General features: G+C 46.9%; 1 protein-coding gene across 1 annotated transcript in view; it reads left to right on the top strand.

Annotated features, from left to right (window-relative positions):
• The window catches only part of LOC123770547 (hyaluronan mediated motility receptor), a 188,038-nt gene that overhangs the window by 40,810 nt on the left and 124,897 nt on the right, over window positions 1–22,331 (top strand). The window contains exon 8 of the mRNA XM_045762557.2: window positions 15,017–15,241. Within this exon, the coding sequence (XP_045618513.2) occupies window positions 15,017–15,241 (225 nt within the window). The remainder of the gene's footprint in view (window positions 1–15,016; window positions 15,242–22,331) is intronic.

The following is a 22,331-nucleotide window of genomic DNA, read 5'->3' as shown; positions in this document are numbered from 1 at the left end:
TGAATATGGAGTTCCAAGAATCCGGGCCTGGTGCAGAGTGCATAGGCATACTGTTTATGGCTTCTTCAAAATCTAGTGGGGATAGGGTGACGTCTGATATATGATTTGATGTTGGTATCATATCCATGAAAAATTCATTTGGGTTATCAATCTTTAGTGCATTTAATGGCTCGCTGAAAACAGAGTCGTACTGCTTCCTCAGTAACTCGCTCATTTCTTTGTTGTCATCGGTGAAAGTTCCATCTCCCTTTCGCAGGGGCCCGATACTAGATGTGGTTTTTGATCTTGATTTTGCATAGGAGAAAAAATATTTCGGATTTCTCTCTATTTCACTGATGGCCTTTTGCTCTCTTTGCCTCTCCTGGGTTTTGTATGATTCTTGTAGCTTGAGTTCAATTGTTTCTATTTCTCTACCTAACCTTCTTCGCCGTTCTTGAGATAGGGTGCGACTCTCAAGTTGTTCCGCGATTCGTTTTCGTCGCCTACATAGGGAACGACGTTCCCGTTCCAATCTGCATCTCTCTCTTTTTTCTTAGGGGTATGCGGTTTGAACATATTTCTAGTGCTACTGAGCTTATTTTTTCCAGGCACTGGTTCAGGTTTGCATTTTCTAGCTGTTCTTCCCAGTTTATTTCTGTGAAGTCCTGGTTTATTTGCTCCCAGTTTATCTGTTTATTATTGAAGTTGAATTTGCTGAAATCTCCTCCACCGGGAATCTGGACTGGTTTTGAAGGTCCATTCCCCATGGTTGTCAGAACTTCAATTAAGTTGTGATCTGAGTAACAGGTATTTGTAATCATTATGTTCCCGATCAACTCATCATTATTAGTGAAAATGAGGTCCAGCGTGTTCTCCTTCCTAGTTGGTTCTAATATTTGCTGGTTTAAGGCAAACCTGTCGCACATCCGTAGCAGGTCATTTGCATGTGCCTGTTCATTTAGACTACTTCCTGGTATTCTTTCTGATATTACTGTATTAGCCAGGTGCTTCCATTTCAGGTGCCGTAGGTTGAAGTCCCCAAGCAGGATGATGTTTGGAGCTGGATTTGCGAGGTTTTCCAAGCAGTGCTCTATTTTCATTAGTTGGTCTTTAAACTGCTGAGGGTTTGCCTCCGGTGACTTATATACAAGGACAACAACTACATTTAGGATCTCTATTTTGACTATCAGCACTTCCACCATATCATTTGAGGTGTTTAGCAGCTGAGTACAGATGAGTGTGTCTTTGATGTAGAGGCTGACCCCACCCTGAAACCGGTGTTTCCTATCACATCTGAAGAGATTGTATTCTGAGATCCATATTTCACCATCAAGGTAATCTTTTGTGTGAGTTTCCGTTAGGGCTGCAAACACTGCATTTGCCTCATGAAGGAGACCATCTATAAAGTGAACTTTGTTGGATTTGCGTGTTTTTATACCCTGGATGTTGGCAAATATAAATGATGTTATCGTGTTAGTGGAAGTGCTGGATGCTTTACTTGGTGTTAATATCTGAGGCTCTGGTAAGGAGGCCACTGTGTTTGCGTCCTCTCTAGCATTTGACCGTGGGAGGGAGGGTGGTGGCGATGTCTTCTGACTGTGTGTGGCCACCTTTTATTGACTGCATTCGCCATACCAGCTTAGTGGTTCGCTCTGGTGAACACAAATGTAGATACTTATATATAACATGTGTATAGAGGGTATAAACAGCAAGAGGAGTAGGTTGGGAGCCGCCATTTTGGTGAAGGCGATTGCGTCGTCTGCACGATGCCACTGTGCAGACGACGCTGTTGTTTACTGGTTACCACGATGGTCTTTGGGCACCATACCAGTTTACTTGTACAAGTATGGTGAATAAAACAGGTAGATATTTATATATAATGTGTGTATATAGTGTAATAACACCACAAACAGTATTGTTGGAGGAGAAATATTAGTGCGTCTGGCCTTGAGGGCAGCAGCCATCAGCTGACTGTGTGAGGTCCTACGTCTTTGTGCCTTTACTCACCATACAAGCTTAGATGTACAGTTATGGTGAACAAAACATGTAAATATTTATATATAACGTCTGTATATAAAAGCAAAAACAGTATGGTAGGTGGAGAATGGTGGTAAGTCAGGTGAGGTGACGGAGGGAGTGGCAGGCAGTGGCGGGCTGCCACCTGGTTGCCTGCCACTGCCACTGAGCATACCAACTTAGTGGTTCGTTATGTTGAACACGAATGTAGATACTTATATATAGCGTCTATATATAGTGAATAAAAGCAAAAACAGTATTGTGGGAGGAGAATGTAGGTGAGTCAGGTGACGTGAGGGAGGGCGTGAGAGGCTGGCTGGTACATGGCGGTCACTCCTCGTTACTTTTTGACTCATAATAGCAACTTTGTGGTTCGTTATGGTGAACAAAACATGCAGATACTTATATATAACCTGTGTATATAGTGTAATAACCGACAGTATTTGTTCACTGATTGATGAACATAATTGAATCAACAATACTGTATGCACACCATATTTTTGAGTACAGCGATGATTCACTCATTTTATTATATAAATATATCAAACTACACACTATTGAATAATATTACAGCAAAAAAACTACGAAAAATCAGAGACGTTGAAATAATTAGGTAATTATCTCTTTGTGGCAACTCCGGCCTGACAGCTGGCGATCAACAGACCGCCTGGGACGCATGCTGAGTCAGCGCCTGTTTTTTGCCAGACTTCCCCGCCCTATAGCGGGCAATATATGCCACTTACGATTTTTTTATTATTTTTCCCATGATCAGTGAACACAAATTAACAGGTTAGGAAGAATTTTTTTTATGCGCCTGTGGGTAGCCTTTCCTGTAGCCTTTCCTCATAACCCCTATCTTTTAAGTTCTGAGACTTGTCTAGTGCCATACCACTGAACTTTGTCTTGTGTTTGACTAGATCCGGACTTCACATAGCACTGCATATTTCAGGGTTGGTCTGACGTGTGTGTTACATAAGGTCCTGAATAATTCCCTACTCTTTATTTCTAAATGCTGTTATTATGTTTGCGAGTTATGATTGTGATGTTTGCGAGATGTGTTGAGCACGTCATCTGACATTTGGTTTAGATAATGCTCCAACACCTGGGCTATGCCTCCAAATCTATAATTGAACTGAAAGGCCTCATCAATTACTTCAGATTTGTCATTTGCATGTGAATTCATGTATGGAGATACTGTAGTTATGTCACATTCTTTTTATTCACTCTCAAATGGTCACTTTTTATCCACTTTATCAATACTTACAAAATACTCTATATTCTACATCTAATCTCTTAAGATGTACTAGTAGGTTTGCATCGGACACATGTGAGAAAACAAGAAAGGGGGGGGTAATCACATCAGGTTTTTATAATTTATTGTATAAATATATTCCATTAACATTGAAGTTAAATTTTGTATTAAATCCAAATACTCTTATTTGGCTACCCCTTTCCAATACCTGCACTGGACCTATCTGGTTACCATACATAACTTGTCACCACAGAAATATATCCCTAACTCTGAATCATCACTACAACATTTCACACTTAATATTCTTATTCTCACACTCCTGACTACTCAACAATAACATCAGGCTTGACTTGTTGTCATTGCTGCCACAAACAGACAAGGACTGGCTCCCACAAGAATAACCTCGCTTCTTCTGTTCCACCTATTAGCTAATCTGCCAGTCACAGCCATAGCCACTACACCCAGCGTCGCCATTGGTGTCATATCCAGATTAAATAGGAATCTTCTTTCCACACGTTTTGCCTATTAACAAGAACCTTGGATAACACTTCTCAGAGTTGCCCTTTGTGGCCCCCTTGGCAGCAACATTAGTTTGGGCGTGCCAAACCTGTTTTAATTGCTTTTACCTCTCCTTGATGTGTGATCAATCTGACTCCTCACATATACCTCCACTCCTTTGAAGATGAGGAAGGTGGACCTCTCACGGCGTTTTCCATTATACGTGGTGCCATTCCCCTTGTATGGTGATCAGGTGGCTTCCTTGATGCTGTCCCACCTGCGGTCTTCTTTTTCCTTCATAGGGTGATGTCTGAGTCGATTAATGTTGTTTTGTCCTTCTTTTCTTGGATTTTTGTGGACTGGCATCTAATGCCGAATACTGTCGCTTCTTAACAGTATCGAGTGCCGTGGACGACGCTCACCTCCACTTCTTTTCTCTCGAGTCCTAGCTGTGGACAGCGCTCGCGTCCAATACAAAAATATTTGTATAAAATTAATTTTTATCCGATCGACTTTGGAATAGTTTTAAAATAAGCGCTCTTAGAGTGCGCACAATTTGATATCAAAATGAAAGATGTAACACGAAACCTGTTGTCAGAACATTTGAAAGATTATAAATGTTTTTGGTTTAAATTTTAAAATATTTGTTAAAATTGTATTTATTGTTTTATTATTTTGGGACTAGTTTTAAAATGCGTGCCTTTACATTGCGAACAATTTGATACCAAAATGAAAGATGTAACACAAAAATTTATGTCGGAACACTGGAAAGATATAAATAATTTTGTGATGATGAGCATGCAAAATTAAAATGTTAAAATTCCAGTTATTGCTCTATTATTATGGGACTAATTTTAAAATATGCGCCTTTATATTGTGAACAATTTGATACCAAAATGAAAGACGAAACATGAAAATTGATGTTGTCAAACTGAACGAGTATACACATTAGGTTGCGGTGTGCCAATTGGTGCTCGTTTTACGGGTAACTTTAGGCTTTCCTGCGGGAAATCACGCCAGGCTTTTGTACATATGCATATACACCTGCAGGGAATTTAATTGTGAACACAATGATACCAAAACAAACGACGTAGCATGATAATTAAGGTGGGAAAACTGAAATGAGTAAACACATTTTACCGATTTTGTGCGCTCACGGGTAACTTTTGCTGACTTTAGGCTTTGCTGTTGGGAGTCACGTCAGCCTTTTGGACATTAAATGCATATACACCTGTAGGGAATTCTATTGCGAACACAATGATACCAAAACGAATGACATGGTACGAGAATTAAGGTGAGAAAACTGAACCAAGTATACACATTTTAATCACCGCATGCTTACCAGCACGCGGGGGCGTGACCTCTTTAAGTTGGCGGTTCGCATGCCCGGCACGCGATAGTGTTAAAGTGCGGCATTGGCAGAGCTGCTGCAGCTTGCATTCTGGATGGATGTCACTTCTGCTCAGCTCTGCAAGCCTGTCGTGCGATTTTTCACCTCAGGCTTGCTCATGTGCCACCTGAGCCTTCTTGGTCTTTGAGCCAGGTGTTCTCTTCTCTCCTCAAATCGGTTTGTAGTGACCCCTTCGGCTCAGGATTGTTTCATGAAAGCCTCGTTTTTGTTGGCTTTGGCCTCTTTGGGGTCAGGTTGGGAAGCTTCATACTCTTCTCCGTCGTCGGGAGTTTTACTCTTTTGGTCCTGAGGTAGTTTTGTTTGTTTGCAGCCCTCTCCGTCTTTCCTGACTAAGAATGAGATGGCTGGCTTCTGGAGGGGCCAATTGGTTGTGGATGCTTGGTTGGTTCGACCGGGGTGCATCGTGTGTTATGTCCGTTGGTGGCTTTGCATCGATACCTGCGGGCCACTGGTTTGGTGACAGTGGACGTGCTCTGGTTGGATCCGGTTTTGCTGGTGCCCTGTTCCAGGGCTCGTGTGTCTCGGGTTGACCACAGTGTTGTAGTCTAGCCAGCCTGCAATCTACCCTCGCGCCCATTTGTGCAATGAGGTTGTTCTATCTGCTGTCTTTGGGAACGCCTTGGGTCGACACTCGTGCACGTGGAATTTGGAGGTCACACAATGTCCTGGTCGCCATGTATCTTGTGAACGTTCCGGGCCCTCTCGGGCCTTGTGTTGCTTTGGGACGTTTGTCCTGGCTTGCTGTCTCATCTTCATCTTTAGACCTGCTGTGCTTTCCCCTCTTGGGTAAGTCCCTATCTTTACCTGTGAGTAGTTGGCTTCAGGGAGCCGACGGGGCTTCCCCTCGGATAACCAGCATTGAATGTAATGAAGCGCCATTTTCTGGGCGAGCCCCGAAGACTCCCTGACACCCTGCCTTTCAACGTCCAGCGGTCCTTCACCATTAACCCTTTAGTTGCGCAAGACATTATATGATGCTTTGAGTGACTTGCAGTAAATTGCGCTCGGCATCATATGATGCTTTGGAGTAACGGGCAAGATTTAAACGGCCTGCGGATACACGGGGTTCGGTTCACTGCACCTTCATCAGGGCTCTTGTAAACAGACGTCATTTTTTAAAATATACTGGGCCAAATTCCTGGGTGCGAGGGGCCTCGGTATCGAGTGAGACACCAAGCCTGACGCACGCAGCATGAGCTCACAGCACTGCTGTTCAGCTTGTGACCACAGCATCGCCTAAAAATGCCATAATATACATGTTCTTGCTATTTTTTAGCGATATTATTACAGAAGACCCCTGACTGTGATAAAACTGACCAGGGTTCTGATAATAGCAGGATTGTGGTGATATTTAGCGCTGTGCTCTATGGAGGGAGGAGTAATGCTGTGGGAGAGAGGGTGGTGGTGTTGTCTTCTGCTTGTGTGGCCACCTTCTATTGACTACACTCACCATACCAGCTTAGTGGTTTGCTATGGTGAAAACAAATGTAGATACTTATATATAACGTCTGTATATAGTGAATAAAAGCAAAAAACTATGGTGGGAGGAGAATGTGGGCGAGTGAGGTGTTGAGTGAGCGAGTGGCTGGCTGGTGTGTGGCGGTCACTCCTCGTTACTTTTTGACTCATAATAGCAACTTAGTGGTTTGTTATGGTGAACAAAACGTGCAGATACTTATATATAACCTATGTATATAGTATAATAACCTACAAAGTATTTGTTCACTGTTTGATGAACATAATTGAATCAACAATATGCACACCATATTTTTGAATAAAGTGATGATTCACTCATCTATATAAATAAAAATGGAAATGTTCGTTTGTTCAAAATCGCTAATCTCTGAAAGTTCTTCACCAATTGCTTTGAAATTTTCACACAACGTTCCATTTGCATCCGTCCAGGTTTTTATATACATACTATATAGATATCACGTTTGTGATGGTAAATATACTTTTTCTGAAAAACTGTGTTTCTGGGGGGAGCCCCGTCGGCTTCCCGGAGCTATCTAGGCTGAATGGATATGTATAACTTTCTGGCATCAGTCAAAGTATTAAGAGTTCTTGCCTACCGGGAACCACGAGCCAGGACCTGGCCCCCTCAGAGAGGCACGAGGAGCAATGGCCTATAGAAACCCCCTTGAAACCCCATTGGGAGCATTCTATGTCTGCCATCGACCGGGATAGGCACCCCAAAACAAACCCCTATTCTGGTAAAAATATTGCTACTGAAAGCCGAACGAGTGGACAGAACTCCCCAAACAAAATTATCTAACTAGCATGACGTCATCACATCGCTGCGCCACCGTCTTCGCAACCCCCCACCCCCTCCCCAGGAAAGGGGAGCCCCAGACCCTCCACGCCGGCGATCCCATTGGCAGTTCTTGGCTGATGGGATTACTGGCTGGTTGAGTGCCTCTGGCTCTGGTTTTGTTTCAGTTCTGTGCCCTGTGGTGTGGACTGTCTCTACCGGTGGGGTGTGAGCCAGGAGTATGATTCCACGGTACTCGGGCTGCATGCGCCTAGGGCTATCTTCCCTAGGTGCCCTGTAAGTACTGCCCTTGGGGCTTGGGGCCACCTTCCACAAGTCACCTTGGGTTCTACCTCCGCTGTGTCCTCTACTGCTCGATACTGGGCCGCCCTTGGAGTCGGCTGGGGGTTTGTTGCCCTGGTTTGTCTCTGGGTAGGTGGTAGTTTTCGTCAGTGGTAGGGGCGTGGGGTACTGCACAGCTAGTTTTCACCATAACAGCGGCCGGCTCTGTTCCGCCTGGGTATGTTGTCCTCTTGCAGGGTTTTTCTTTTTTGTCTGGTGGGGGTCTTCCTTTGTGGTCCCCCATTCCTGTTCTAGGTGATTTCTTTCGATTCCTTCTGTTGGTGGTACTCCCCGCTTGGTCCCCGTGAGTGGACACGTCCCGGGGGTTCAGCTTTAGCAGTTTGTTGGTAGTATTGGGCGCCGGTTTGCGGTATCCTGCTTGGGCTTCCCTTAAGGTGTACCAACGGCTAAGGGCCCTGGAAAACCCCACAGGGGCTCCGTGGTCCTATAGGTGTGTCCCCGGAGTCCCTCTCGCGTCCTGCGAGTTTGTCGGTTGATCTGTCCCCTTGTCTCAGGGTGACACTCGCTGATTGTGTCTCCACCATGCTGCCTGTTGGGTCATTGTTTTTGTGACCCAGAGTCGTACGGCGAGTGTTGTCGGTACGTGCTCCTTTTCACCCAGGCCACTAGTCATGTTAATCGGGTGCAGGTGGCTGCGGTGTTCCTTGCTGGTTGTAGATTGCTGCGACGCTCTTGGTTGTTTGCGGCCCCGGATGCCCCGAGGCTGCACCGTTTTGGTGGTTGGGGTCCGGACTTGGGGGTGTGGGTCTCTTCGGCTCTGGCTCCTTCCGCTCCATGTCCTTCCCCTTCTGTTCTACACACTTCTTCCCTTGCTTCCTGCTCCAAACCACAGGAGGGTTTCGGGGTTGGGGCGGGGTCTGGTTGGGTTGAGACTCGGGCGGTCTCGGGGGTTTCCTCTTCCGGGGTGGCGGCGGAGGCATTCGAGTCGGTTCCTCCAGCTGTGCCGTATGGGTCTGACCAGTGGGCTCCCTTCCTTAGTGTTTGCATGGCTGCCCCGGTTTTTCCTTGTCAAGCTGGGGCTTTGGGAGTGCGGCTCGGCCCCGGGTCATGCCGTCGAGGTTCCCGGGGTTAGGGAGGGGTTGCCTGGGGGGCCTCGGCCCCGTTTGCCCCTCTTGGGTCCTTGTACCTTTGGTGAGGGGCTGGCAGTTCCTTAGTGGGGTTGTTCCTTCCCTTCTGTGTTCCTGTTGTTTTCGGGTATACCCCTCCCTGGGTTAGGTTCCGTGTTCCTTTGGGTTCGTCGGTCCCGTCGTTCCTGGGGGTGTGTTTTGCCCCCTTTTCCTTACCCTTTTCGCTCGTATGTTGCGATAATGTTCCAAAAAAAAAAAAAGTTTGTTCAGGTAAGGTACATTCGTACACGGTGTGAAACACGTGTTGATGGATTTATGTATTGCCTTGTACATAAAATGCCTAAACCACTTCGTATCGTTGTCCCTGTGTGTCCCTTGCTCAGGGGTGCTTGTTGTGGTTCTCGTTGGTTCGCGAGGCTCTTCGTACCTTCCAATATTATTGGAACGTCTGTTGATTTTCGATGAGGTTTCCCTCTGGTCTTTTGTCGGGCTCGTTGGTTACCTTCTGTCATCTGTATTCTTTTGCTTCGTTTTCGCCTGGTTTTGTTTTCATGTCGTCTCTACTTCCAATTTCGGCGTTCTTCGTCTTCATACAAACACCAGGAAGGCATGCTTAATGATGTGTGTTTACGTTGTGTGTACGATATGTGTGTCCGCCTGGTGTACGAGCCACGCCTCCCGGTAGACGGGTGGTGCATTCATACCTCGTGTGCTGGGGCCGCGGTGTGTGTTTTGTTTATGGGCAGTATGCTCGTGTGTTCGCGTCATTTCTTGTGGTTTTTCCACGGCTTCTTGCTTGTTTTCTCCCTCCGGTTGTGGCCCTCTGGATGCTGAGGGTGTTCTGGGTTTATGTCTGGGGGTGTCACTTCATTCTTCCTCTGCTTCCGGGTGTGGGATGGCTCGGCGTCGCGCCGCTTCCTCCCCCTTTGTCCTGCTGTCTTCTGCGGGGCACGGGCCTCTGGACGTATTTCTCCTTCGTCGTCCGAATTTTATTCAGGTAATGGTACATTCCATGCCTACTGCCTCGAGTATGCTTGGCTTTCGGGCACACCATTAGCACTCTCCTGGTATGTTACTTGGCTCTCCTGTGTTGTGGCACAGTCGTGTGTCTGCTCTACAGGTGAGGTTGTCATGTCTGGCGCTTCTGTTGACCATGGGCTGGTTCTCACTTTTTGGTGGGGAGCTTGCCTAGTTGTGCTTTCAGGGGTTGAGCTCTGGCTCTTGGGCCCTGCCTCCTGTCAGTTGACAGTTGTGCAATTTCCTGAGCCTCCTGGGCTCTGTATTCTCTACGGTTGCTCCTGTGGGTGGAGTCTGCTTCCACCACATAGCTTCTTAGTGCTTTCTGCTTCCTTTCCCCCTCTGACATTGATCGGGTTCTTTTTCATGTCTGTGGCTCCTTTGGGTACTCGGCTTCCTCCTGTGTCCCCTTGTGCATACGACCATACGGACATAAGACCAAAGGAACTGCAGAGGGCCTATTGGCCCGTATGAGGCAGCTCCTATTTCTTCCCAACCATTCCCGCTCATATACATGTCCAACTCACGTTTGCACAAATCGTGGGGCCCCACCACTGCGTTACGCGGTAATTGGTTCTGCAAATCACCGAACCTGTTAACATGCCGGTCATTCCTCGGATCTTTCCTGATTCTACACTTATCCCTTTTATGCTCATTGTTTCGTGTCTAAAATGTGCTGCAAGGGTGGCGTGTGCCTCTGTCCCAGTTCTATTGTTTCGTGGAGATTGGTGACAATAAACACAACCACTCGGAGGCTACATATGTTTTATTGCGTATACAGTGGTATGTGGGTGTTATTTTTGGCGGGCAATGGTGCGAGTTCAGCACACTGGGAGTCGGTACGGTTTCTCGCAAGTGTCTGTTCTAGACCACACTTGCAGGTCGACTAGTTATTATTCGCTACTTTGCTGCTTCTATGTTCGGGCAATACCTCGCCATTCTCAAAGGGTTGGCAGGCATATTCACTGGAAGTTTGGAACGGTTTGAGTTCCATGATTGGTCCTCCGTAGAGCTTTGCTTTTCTCGTTAGGCTAATGCATTTGGAGCAAGTATCTTATTGGGATAATCTGCTCACTCCACCACCCTTGTTCACTGCTTCATCCTTGTTTACTCTTCCCCGCTTGGCGGGATTGAGTCGATGGCTCCTAAAAGGGGTGTTTGGTCTGGTGTGTTTGGTCACTTTGCGTGGGTCTTCAGTGACTTTTGTCCCTGTCTTTTGTTCTTTGTTGTCCTGTGGGGCTCTGCCCTGCATTTCGGCGCTTTTGGTTTTCGTTGTCGACACCTGGGTCTTTTCCCTCTCGGGACACTCATTCCTTGCCTAACTTCGGTGCCTGACTGCACCCTGCTGTCCATGAGGTCCATCAGGTATGTACGCCCTCTACACATTTTGTGGTTGGTCGTGTGCCTTACTTCCCGGTCGCTCCTTGGGCCGTATTCAGGGTTTTCCTTACCTATTCCCATTTTTCCTCCTCCCATGCTCCACCTATTTGTGTATCTGGGTCAGTGCTTCTGGCCTATCCTGTTTGGTGTTCAGGTGGGCCTCTGTCCATGTTCAGTTCCCCGCTTTTGAACTTCTCCGGTGTTCTGTTTTGGTACTGAGTTCCTGCCATTTTCTGTGTGACTTCCTGCAGGCTTTGGTGTTGCGCTGTCTGTGGGGGATTGTGGACTTTTGGTCTGCTGCTCCTGCCTTTCTGGTTCCTTTTCTTGGAACCGGGTTTGCTGGGCTCCGGTCCTGGCTCCGGTTTTTCTTTGTGCCTTTTTCGGTACGGGTGTTTGCTTTCCTGCGGTTCACGTCCTGGGTAGTTCTCTTGGTTGCCTCTGGAACGCGTGCGTCTTTCTTCCCTGCTGGAGCTGGTTATCTTGCTCCTTTGGGTTGCGGGGTCGCAGTTTTTCAATTCGCTTTTTGCGCCTTCGTTCGTGGTGCTAGTTTCTCGTTGTTTGTGTCGGCTCTGGTGGGTTCCTTATTGGTCTCCCACCTGCGTTTTTCGTCTCGGTGGCAGTGTGTGGTTTTCCTGGCGGTCCTTCCGGTTTTCCTATCACTGCGAAGGGTCCTTCGGTCTTTGATGGGGTTGGCTTGTCTTCCCTTCGGGGTTGTTCCGGGTCCGTCGTCTGGGCTCGTGTCCTGTCACCTCGTATTGGGTGGTGCTGGCGGAGCCGCTCCTGCTTGCGTTTGGAGTTGCGGTTCCTTCTGCTCTGTTCCACTTGCTGTTCTGGGCGTTGTTCCCCTCTGGCCTGCTCTTGAGTTCTGGTGCCGTCCTGGTAGTTGGCCTGGGTGGTCTATTTTCTTCTCATTTTGGTCTTTGTTTTGTCTGTGGTCTTGGTTTTTAGGTTAGGGTGCGTGGCATCCGCCTCCCGGTTCCTTCCCTGTTTTCCTTATCTGTGGCGAGGTAGCTCCGGGGAACTTCAGACAATTTGGGAAGGCATCAGACGAGGGAGTGGGGGAAGGGTGGGGATGACGAGGGGACGGAAGTGAGAGATGGTGTAGGAGGACGAGGGGACAAGGGAGGGGGTAATGGTGGGAAAGGACGAGGGGACGGGGGAATTTGGGATGGTGGGGAAAAAGGGATGGGAGAATGGTGGGGAGAACAAAGGGACAGGGGAGTGGGGCATGGTGGGAAGAAAGAGGTGATGGTGGAGTGGGGAATGGTGGGGAGGACGAGAGGACGGTGGAGTGGGGAATGGTTGGGAGACCAAAAAGACGGGTGAGGAGGGGAATGGTGGGGAGGACGAGAGGACGGTGGAGTGGGGAATGGTTGGGAGACCAAAAAGACGGGTGAGGAGGGGAATGGTGGGGAGGATTGGGGGACAGGGAAGGTGAGCCACAGCAACGCGTGGCCGGGTACTGCTAGTTTTATTATATAAATATATCACACTACACACTATTGAATAATATTACAGCAAAAAACTACGAAAAATCAGACATTGAAATAATTAGGTAATTATCTGTAGCAACTCCGGCCTGACAGCTGGGAGCAACAGACCGTCTGGGACGCACGCTGAGTCGGCGCCTGTTTTTTGCCAGACTTCCCAACCCTATAGCGGGCAATATATGCCACTTACGATTTTTTTATTATTTTTCCCATGATCAGTGAACACAAAGAAGTTTAGATGAAAAAATATTTTTATTTTTTTATGTGCCTGTGGGTGACACATGCTAAATAGCCAGGCGCCATACAAGGGTTAACCACCGTGCTGCGCCGAGTTTATTGTGAAATTTCCCCTGTGCGCATGAAATAAAGTGTTCCCAAAAAATTATTTTTTCTTCGTAAAATGATAAATTCCCTTCCCTATGTAAAAATACAGTACCAAATTCCACTTACTTTGGCTGTGGGAACGTGGACAAGGTGCGCTGTGACGTCATCAGGGCCTGGTCGCCCGTGCGTGAATCGCCCAGATATGGTCGAGCGGGCCATTCAAGCACCGGGTGTTGCCACACATACATTTTCAATTATTTGTTTTGTGTATTTCCAATGCGGTTTTATTTTTTTTTATCGTATATGACGCATATTTGTGTCCTTTACAATATGTATACAGTAGAACGTTCATAATGTTATTTGGAACTGTGATACATGTCAGTAATGTGTCCACAATAAATATTTATTGTCATAATATTACTTGTTAAAAATTCACTAAAATTACAATATGTACAGTTTCACACACTATTTACACAGTAACACACAGTATTACACAGTACTTCGGAAGTGAGTAATAATCAACGAAGAAGTCCATGGTACACAGCGCGACTTCGCTCTCAGTGCACCAGGTACAGATAAATTTTCGCTTCCTGTTTCTTCATTCTGTGTGCTTGCAAATAACGCACTCATGTACATCCTTGGCTTTAGTACTTGTAGGTTGTATGTAGCCAAGCTTGTAAAGCATAAGGTAGTATTGAAAAGATTATAGGAAAAGATAAATTTGTAAGGTAGTCTTAAAAAGATCACTTTGTATGGTCCCACACAGGAACAGATTCAGCTTGCCTCAAAGAGTGTGTGTCAGTTAGAAGAGATTCAGGTATTCTTGCAAATATCTATGGAAAACACCACCATGGAAGCCGCTAAAACTGTTCATCTATGCTACTTGTATCAGATGCATCATCACTGAATGCAGAAAACAATTCATCTATGTATCATCTAAATAAATTGGAGATAGCATAGGATTGCAAGGGTGACGCTCAGAGCTACAACTGGATACGCTTGCTGTATCGTCCTCATAGGTGCTGTATCACTTGCATCTGACCTTTGTGTTAGGTCCTTATTGCACCTAGCTTCACCAATATTATGACCCCTTATGTTCATCAAACACTAAGGTTTGAATTTCACCAAAAGAGCGTTATCTTTCAACACCGAGTTGGACAGGTGTTTGGGAGTCAGGGGCGCGTGCGCCACCCATGGTTGCTCATTCAGTACTAACCCAGCCAGCAGCCCTAGGGCATTCTGGGAATTTTTTCAAAGATGGCTGCCTCTCACTGGAGGTCCTAAGAGTCCATTTCGTACACAACCAACCTCGTACACATTTAGAATTGGTACCGAAAAATCAGTTTTTTCTCGGTTGGGGCAGTTTCCCCCCGACTGAGAATACTCGGTTGGCGCAGTTAAGTGATTAAAGAACTGAAGGGTGGTGCAGCCGGGAAAGGGTGGGGGGGGGGGGGCAGGGTCTGGCTCTGGTCCCTTGTAGGCTGATTTGAACTCCAGGAATCATGCAATTTAGTAATTGGAGGACATCTCGGCGAGATAACTTGAAAAAAAAGGGAGCCACCAGGGGCTCCCACCAGAAAGAAAAATGTTAAAATACTTAACAAATTTAAATGACTTGGATAGACTTTATACATAGTTTAAGATGTTGTTATAGGGGCGGCAAATGCTTGGGAACCTGTGCAACTAATCAGATGAAAGTTGAGAGGTGTGATCAGTGGGCTAAAGCTCAATCCCCCTGCAAGCATAGTTAGGCGAGTGTACACAATCTTTTCAACCAGCCAAGTACATACTCAAGGGTTAAGGTTTCCACCTCTTTTCTCCACTGCCAACCACATGATCTTCCATTTCTTCCCTCCTATCCTTGCAGCTGTGACCATTTAGGCATTAGAGCACCCTGGCTGTAACACGAGATGTATACCTTACTGGAGATGCCAATTTCAATGCTCATATCTTTGCCTTACATTCTAGGAAAGCGCTGAACAGAAATCTCTATCGGAAGATGAGCTGCACGGCCTGAGAGAGCACATTGATCACCTGACACTGCTGCGTGATAACCTAGAAACCTCGGTGCTTATCAAGGATGATTTGATAGCCGAACTCCAAGTGCAGCTTGATGAAATGGTGATAGAAGGACGGGGCTACCAACAGCACATGGAGATGTATAAATGCAGGATGGAACAACTCCAAGAGGAGGTATGATATTAGCCTTGTCAAGTATGGACTAGATATGCTGCACACACTAACCATTTGATCAGGCAAGCTGATCTTTTTTGTGTTCTAAAGTTTTTGACTTTTGCATTATAACTTCATTTATAGTGTGACTATCCAGACTAATTAATAACTCTGGAGGGATGAATAGATGGAAACCTTGAGAAGTGAACAGAAGATGTGATCACTTGGGCTAGGTTAGACAGGTGTTGAAAGCCTCGGGTACCTCCCCACACACAAACTGTGCGTGATCACTGGGGCTAGGTAGGTTAGACAGGTATTGAAAGCCTCGGGTACCTCCCCACACATACACTGTGCATGATCACTGGGGCTAGGTTAGACAGGTATTGAAAGCCTCGGGTACCTCCCCACACACACACTGTGCGTGATCACTGGGGCTAGGTTAGACTGGTGTTGAAAGCCTCGGGTACCTCCCCACACATACACTGTGCATGATCACTGGGGCTAGGTTAGACTGGTGTTGAAAGCCTCGGGTACCTCCCCACACATACACTGTGCATGATCACTAGGGCTAGGCTCTCCACACCTACACTGTTTTAATTGTAACTCTTCCCAATTATTTTTAAAGTGTTAATAAGCTTTGTTTCTAAAATTGTCCAATTTATTTAATGTGAGAGAGCAGGGATAGTTTATTTGGCCAAGAAAATAAGGAAAACATCGCCTAACAGATGATTTGTTTTGATCATCCCTATACATTCCCTCAATCTGAATCATGGTACTAATTTTGGTATATATTAATCTAAGAAGTCCAGGCATTAGAAGGCTGTATTTTTGTCGTCAACGTATCCTCATTATTTTAGTTATTTTAGATGGAAATAATGGAGAGGCTGGGCCTGGCCAGGTGAGACAGGATGGCTAGCCATAATGGAGAGGCTGGGCCTGGCCAGGTGAGACAGGATGGATAGCCATAATGGAGAGGCTGGGCCTGGCCAGGTGAGACAGGATGGCTAGCCATAATGGAGAGGCTGGGCCTGGCCAGGTGAGACAGGATGGATAGCCATAATGGAGAGGCTGGGCCAGGCCAGGTGAGACAGGATGGCTAGCCATAATGGAGAGGCTGGGTCTGGCCAGGTGAGACAGGATGGCTAGCCATAATGGAGAGGCTGGGTCTGGCCAGGTGAGACAGGATGGCTAGCCATAATGGAGAGGCTGGGCCAGGCCAGGTGAGACAGGATGGCTAGCCATAATGGAGAGGCTGGGTCTGGCCAGGTGAGACAGGATGGCTAGCCATAATGGAGAGGCTGGGCCGGGCCAGGTGAGACAGGATGGCTAGCCATAATGGAGAGGCTGGGCCGGGCCAGGTGAGACAGGATGGCTAGCCATAATGGAGAGGCTGGGCCGGGCCAGGTGAGACAGGATGGCTAGCCATAATGGAGAGGCTGGGCCTGGCCAGGTGAGACAGGATGGCTAGCCATAATGGAGAGGCTGGGCCGGGCCAGGTGAGACAGGATGGCTAGCCATAATGGAGAGGCTGGGGCTGCCCAGGTGAGACAGGATGGCTAGCCATAATGGAGAGGCTGGGCCGGGCCAGGTGAGACAGGATGGCTAGCCATAATGGAGAGGCTGGGCCTGGCCAGGTGAGACAGGATGGCTAGCCATAATGGAGAGGCTGGGCCGGGCCAGGTGAGACAGGATGGCTAGCCATAATGGAGAGGCTGGGGCTGCCCAGGTGAGACAGGATGGCTAGCCATAATGGAGAGGCTGGGCCGGGCCAGGTGAGACAGGATGGCTAGCCATAATGGAGAGGCTGGGCCGGGCCAGGTGAGACAGGATGGCTAGCCATAATGGAGAGGCTGGGCCGGGCCAGGTGAGACAGGATGGCTAGCCATAATGGAGAGGCTGGGCCAGGCCAGGTGAGACAGGATGGCTAGCCATAATGGAGAGGCTGGGCCGGGCCAGGTGAGACAGGATGGCTAGCCATGATGGAGAGGCTGGGCCGGGCCAGGTGAGACAGGATGGCTAGCCATAATGGAGAGGCTGGGCCGGGCCAGGTGAGACAGGCCATCCAGTCCTTAAAATCGTATAAAAAAATCTTATTCTACATTAAATGGAATATTTATCCATACGGTTTTTAACTGTATATCAGATAGCAGAGATTGGTTTTTTATCCTATAAAAATGAGAAACATGACCAAGCAGATTGCATTTTATGAATGACTTTTGATCACAGCCAAAATATTCGCTCATTTATTACATGTAATGAAGTTTTTTGCCCCTGGCATTTAACCCTTAAATGGCGCCTGGCTATTTAGCATGTATCACCCACAGGCGCATACCAAAAAAATAAAAATATATTTTTTCTTCTAAACCTGTTAATTTGTTTTCACTGATCATGGGGAAAATAATAAAAAAATCGTAAGTGGCATATATTGCCCGACATAGGGTGGGGAAGTCTGGCAAAAGACAGGCGCCGACTCAGTGTGCATCCCAGACAGCTCGCCAGCTGTCAGGCCGGAGATGCCACAAAGAGATAATTACCTAATTATTTCAATGCCTCTGTGATTTTTCGTAGTTTTTTTTTTTTGCTGTAATATTAAGTGTGTAGTATGATATATTTATATAATAAAATGAGTGAATCATCGCTGTACAAAAAAATATGGTGTGCATATTGTTGATTCAATTATGTTTATCAGACAGTGAACAAATACTTTGTTGGCTATTACACTATATACACAGGTTATATATAAGTATCTGCATGTTTTGTTCACCATAACGAACCACTAAGTTCCTATTATGAGTCAAAAAGTAACGAGGAGTGACCGCCACACACCAGCCAACCAGTGGCAGCTCGCCACTGGCTGCCACTCCCTCCCTCCCTCCCTCACCTCACCTCACCTGACTTGCCACTATTCTCCTCCCCCCCATACTGTTTTTGCTTTTATATACAGACTTTATATGCAAGTTTTTACATGTTTTGTCCACCATAACTGTACATCTAAGCTTGTATGGCGAGTAAAGGCACAAAGACGTAGCTACTCACACAGTCAGCTGGTGGCGGCCGCCCTTAACCCCTTAACTGCGTTGCCTCCAAATGTGACACCCCTGCAGTGCGCAGGAAATAAATTCTCTGGAAAAAAATTCTTTTTTCTTTTTAAAGTGTCAAAAACCCTTCCCTCAGTATGGGTATGTAAAAAAAAAAAGTCGAAATTGTACTTACTTTGGCTGCTATGGGGTCCGGAAGTTGGGGCCCATCAACACATTCAGAACACCGCGTAACAGCTGCTTCGTATGGGCCAATATCAGCTGCCTCGTGTGGGCCAATAGCAGCTGCCCCATATGGGCCAATAGCAGCTGCCCCGTTTGGGCCAATAGCAGCTGCCCCTGTATGGGCCAATAGCAGCTGCCCCGTATGGGCCAATAGCAGCTGCCCCGTATGGGCCAATAGCAGCTGCCCCGTATGGGCCAATAGCAGCTGCCCCGTATGGGCCAATAGCAGCTGCCCCGTATGGGCCAATAGCAGCTGCCCCGTATGGGCCAATATCAGCTGCCTCGTGTGGGCCAATAGCAGCTGCCCCATATGGGCCAATAGCAGCTGCCCCGTTTGGGCCAATAGCAGCTGCCCCTGTATGGGCCAATAGCAGCTGCCCCGTATGGGCCAATAGCAGCTGCCCCGTATGGGCCAATAGCAGCTGCCCCGTATGGGCCAATAGCAGCTGCCCCGTATGGGCCAATAGCAGCTGCCCCGTATGGGCCAATAGCAGCTGCCCCGTATGGGCCAATAGCAGCTGCCCCGTATGGGCCAATAGCAGCTGCCCCGTATGGGCCAATAGCAGCTGTCCCGTATGGGCCAATAGCAGCTGCCCCGTATGGGCCAATAGCAGCTGCCCCGTATGGGCCAATAGCAGCTGCCCCGTATGGGCCAATAGCAGCTGCCCTGTATGGGCCAATAGCAGCTGCCCCGTATGGGCCAATAGCAGCTGCCCCGTATGGGCCAATAGCAGCTGCCCCGTATGGGCCAATAGCAGCTGCCCCGTATGGGCCAATAGCAGCTGCCCCGTATGGGCCAATAGCAGCTGCCCCGTATGGGCCAATAGCAGCTGCCCCGTATGGGCCAATAGCAGCTGCCTCGTATGGGCCAACAGCAGCTGCCTCGTATGGGCCAACAGCAGCTGCCTCGTATGGGCCAACAGCAGCTGCCTCGTATGGGTCAACAGCAGCTGCCTCGTATGGGTCAATAGCAGCTGCCTCGTATGGGCCAATAGCAGCTGCCCCGTATGGGCCAATAGCAGCTGCCTCGTATGGGCCAATAGCAGCTGCCTCGTATGGGCCAATAGCAGCTGCCTCGTATGGGCCAATAGCAGCTGCCTCGTATGGGCCAATAGCAGCTGCCTCGTATGGGCCAATAGGAGCATTTGGCCATGAACACATTCAGAACACCTCGAGTGAGAGCAGCCACACCCAGCCAGTCTCCCTGACTCCAACATCTTACTCGCCAACATTGCTCCTCCCACCATATTGTTATAGTTCTTATTACACATGTTCTATATACCTATGTACATGTTTTATTTACCAGAACTATGCAAGTAAGCCGGTATTGTGTCCAAACAGTACAGTGGCCACCATACACTGCATGAAAAATCACACAGCAGACGACGCTACGATTACGTCACCTCCCTCACCAAAATAGCTCCTCTCAATATTCTCCTGTTGCTGTTCTTACACTATATATACTCATGTACATATGTGTTGCCCATAGCGAACCACTAAGCTAGTATGGTGAGCAAAACAAGAGTGGCAGCCACACAAACACAATGAGGCTACCTCAATTCTCGCCCTCCCTCCCTCATCAAAATTCCTCCTTCCACAATACTACGCACAACGCTAATTATAAGCACAATCCTGCTATTATCACAATCCTGGTCACTAATTCCTGTAAATGAATAATTGACTACACGTTTATTTTGAAAAGGAACCTAAGAAATCATTTGAAGATTCCTAGATGAACGAAATAATGCTGTGGTGCTGTGGCTAGCGCTGTGAACAGCGTGAACAGCATTGAATCACTGATATTTGAACATTGTACCCAGTCATTATCACACTCAGGCTCTAATATAACACTATCATAGCTAAATAATACAAGTTATATATATATTTTGACATTATTAGGCGATGCTGTGGTCACATGCTGAACAGCAGTGCTGTGCGCTCATGTTGCGAGCGCCAGCCTTGGTTGCTCACTCACTACTGAGGCTCTCACACCCGGGAATGTGGACCACGATTTTTTTTAAAGATGGCGTCTGTTTACAAGAGCCCTGAGGAAGCTGATGTGAACCCCATGTAGCCGTGGGAGTTTTGAATGGAACCTGAAAAATACAAATACCTGGAGGCGCGTTGCGCAAACCAGGCGTGAGCCTGCAGGCGCGTTGCGCAGTTTAAGGGTTAAGGCCAGACCCACTAATATTTCTCCTCCAACAATATTGTTTGTGGTGTTGTTACGCTATATACACACATTATATATAAGTATCTACCTGTTTTATTCATCATACTTGTACAAGTAAACTGGTATGGTGCCCAAAGACCATAGTGGTCACCAGTAAACAACATAAGTCGTGCAGACGACGCACCTCCCTCACCAAAATGGCGGCTCCCAACCTACTCCTATTGCTGTTATTACACTCTATACACACGTTATATACAAGTATCTACATTTGTGATCACCATAGCAAACCACTAAGCTGGTATGGTGAGTTCAGTCAATAAAAGGTGGCCACACACAGTCAGAAGACGACGCCACCACCCTCCCTCCCACAGCATTACTCCTCCTTTCATGGAGCACAGCGCTAAATATCACCACAATCCTGCTATTATCAGAACCCTGGTCAGTTTTATCACAGTGGGGGGTCTTCTGTAATAATATCATCGCTAAATAATAGCAAGAACATGTATGTTATGGCATTTTTAGGCGATGCTGTGTTCACAAGCTGAACAGCAGTGCTGTGAGCTCATGCTGCGTGCATCAGGCTTGGTAGCTCACTCGATACCGAGGCCCCTCGCACCCGGGAATTTGGCCAACGATTTAAAAAAAAAATGGCGTCTCTTTACAAGAGCCCTGATGAAGGTGTGGTGAACCCGTGTATCCGCGGGCCGTTTAAATCTTGCCCGTTACTCCAAAACATCATATGATGCCGAGCGCAAGTTACTGCAAGTCACTCAACGCATCATATGATGTCTTGCGCAACTAAAAGGTTAAGGAAATGCATAATAAAGCATTACAAATTTTGTGACTTGATGTAACCGTGGCTAAAAAATCCTAGTTAATGGGAGAGCTGGCATATAGGTAATGTAAGGAAATTGCCAGTTATGAATACAACTTTTGTAGGGGGTAGAAATAGCCTAAGCTACTCTATCCCTTTGAGATGTATTTCTCTCTATCTCAATAAACATACTTGAACTTGTTACAATGCAGGATTGTGATTATTCATAGCTCCTTGCATTAAAGTGTGTGTGTTTCTGTTTGTTACTAAAGATAAAATATTGTGGATAGATTAATTTATGGAACTGCTCAGTGTGACAGCTGTGAGTTGAGGAATGTTGGGTGGCTGAAAGACAGCTTCAGTTCCTCACCTAGTGATACAGCCTTCCCGTCTTTCGTAGCTTTTTCTTTTTCCATGTCATTTATGGATCTTTGCTCTTTTAAACTGTGTCTTCCATGTCACTTTATTTATGGTGTGATACCTTGGGCAGGCATATTTGGTTAGGTTAGGAATGCATATTTTGATTTACTGGGCAGTGCAACATTGGCCAGGTGATTTGCAAGCTCTCACACGTCAAGCTTGCGTTTGACTGCATATTTTTAGTATGCAACAATATGCAACAATATTTCTTTCTAGACAGCACTAGTGTATTAAAGTATCGTCATTAGTTTGGCAGTTCCGTTTTGAAAAGTTCTCACTATTTCTTGTAGCTGTGACATAACTATACAACAGCTTCCTTATGGGATAATGAGGAAAGGCATGCATTATATTTACTGTATATATGCCTAATGTCATCCCAAAATAATGGTACTTTATTATTAATGCAATGGATAGAAGTACTTTTAATTTTGTAGAGGGCCG

This window comes from Procambarus clarkii, chromosome 46 (assembly GCF_040958095.1).
Source record: "Procambarus clarkii isolate CNS0578487 chromosome 46, FALCON_Pclarkii_2.0, whole genome shotgun sequence".
NCBI classification, from domain to species: Eukaryota; Metazoa; Arthropoda; class Malacostraca; order Decapoda; family Cambaridae; genus Procambarus; species Procambarus clarkii.
This window is presented reverse-complemented; position numbering and strand designations above follow the sequence as displayed.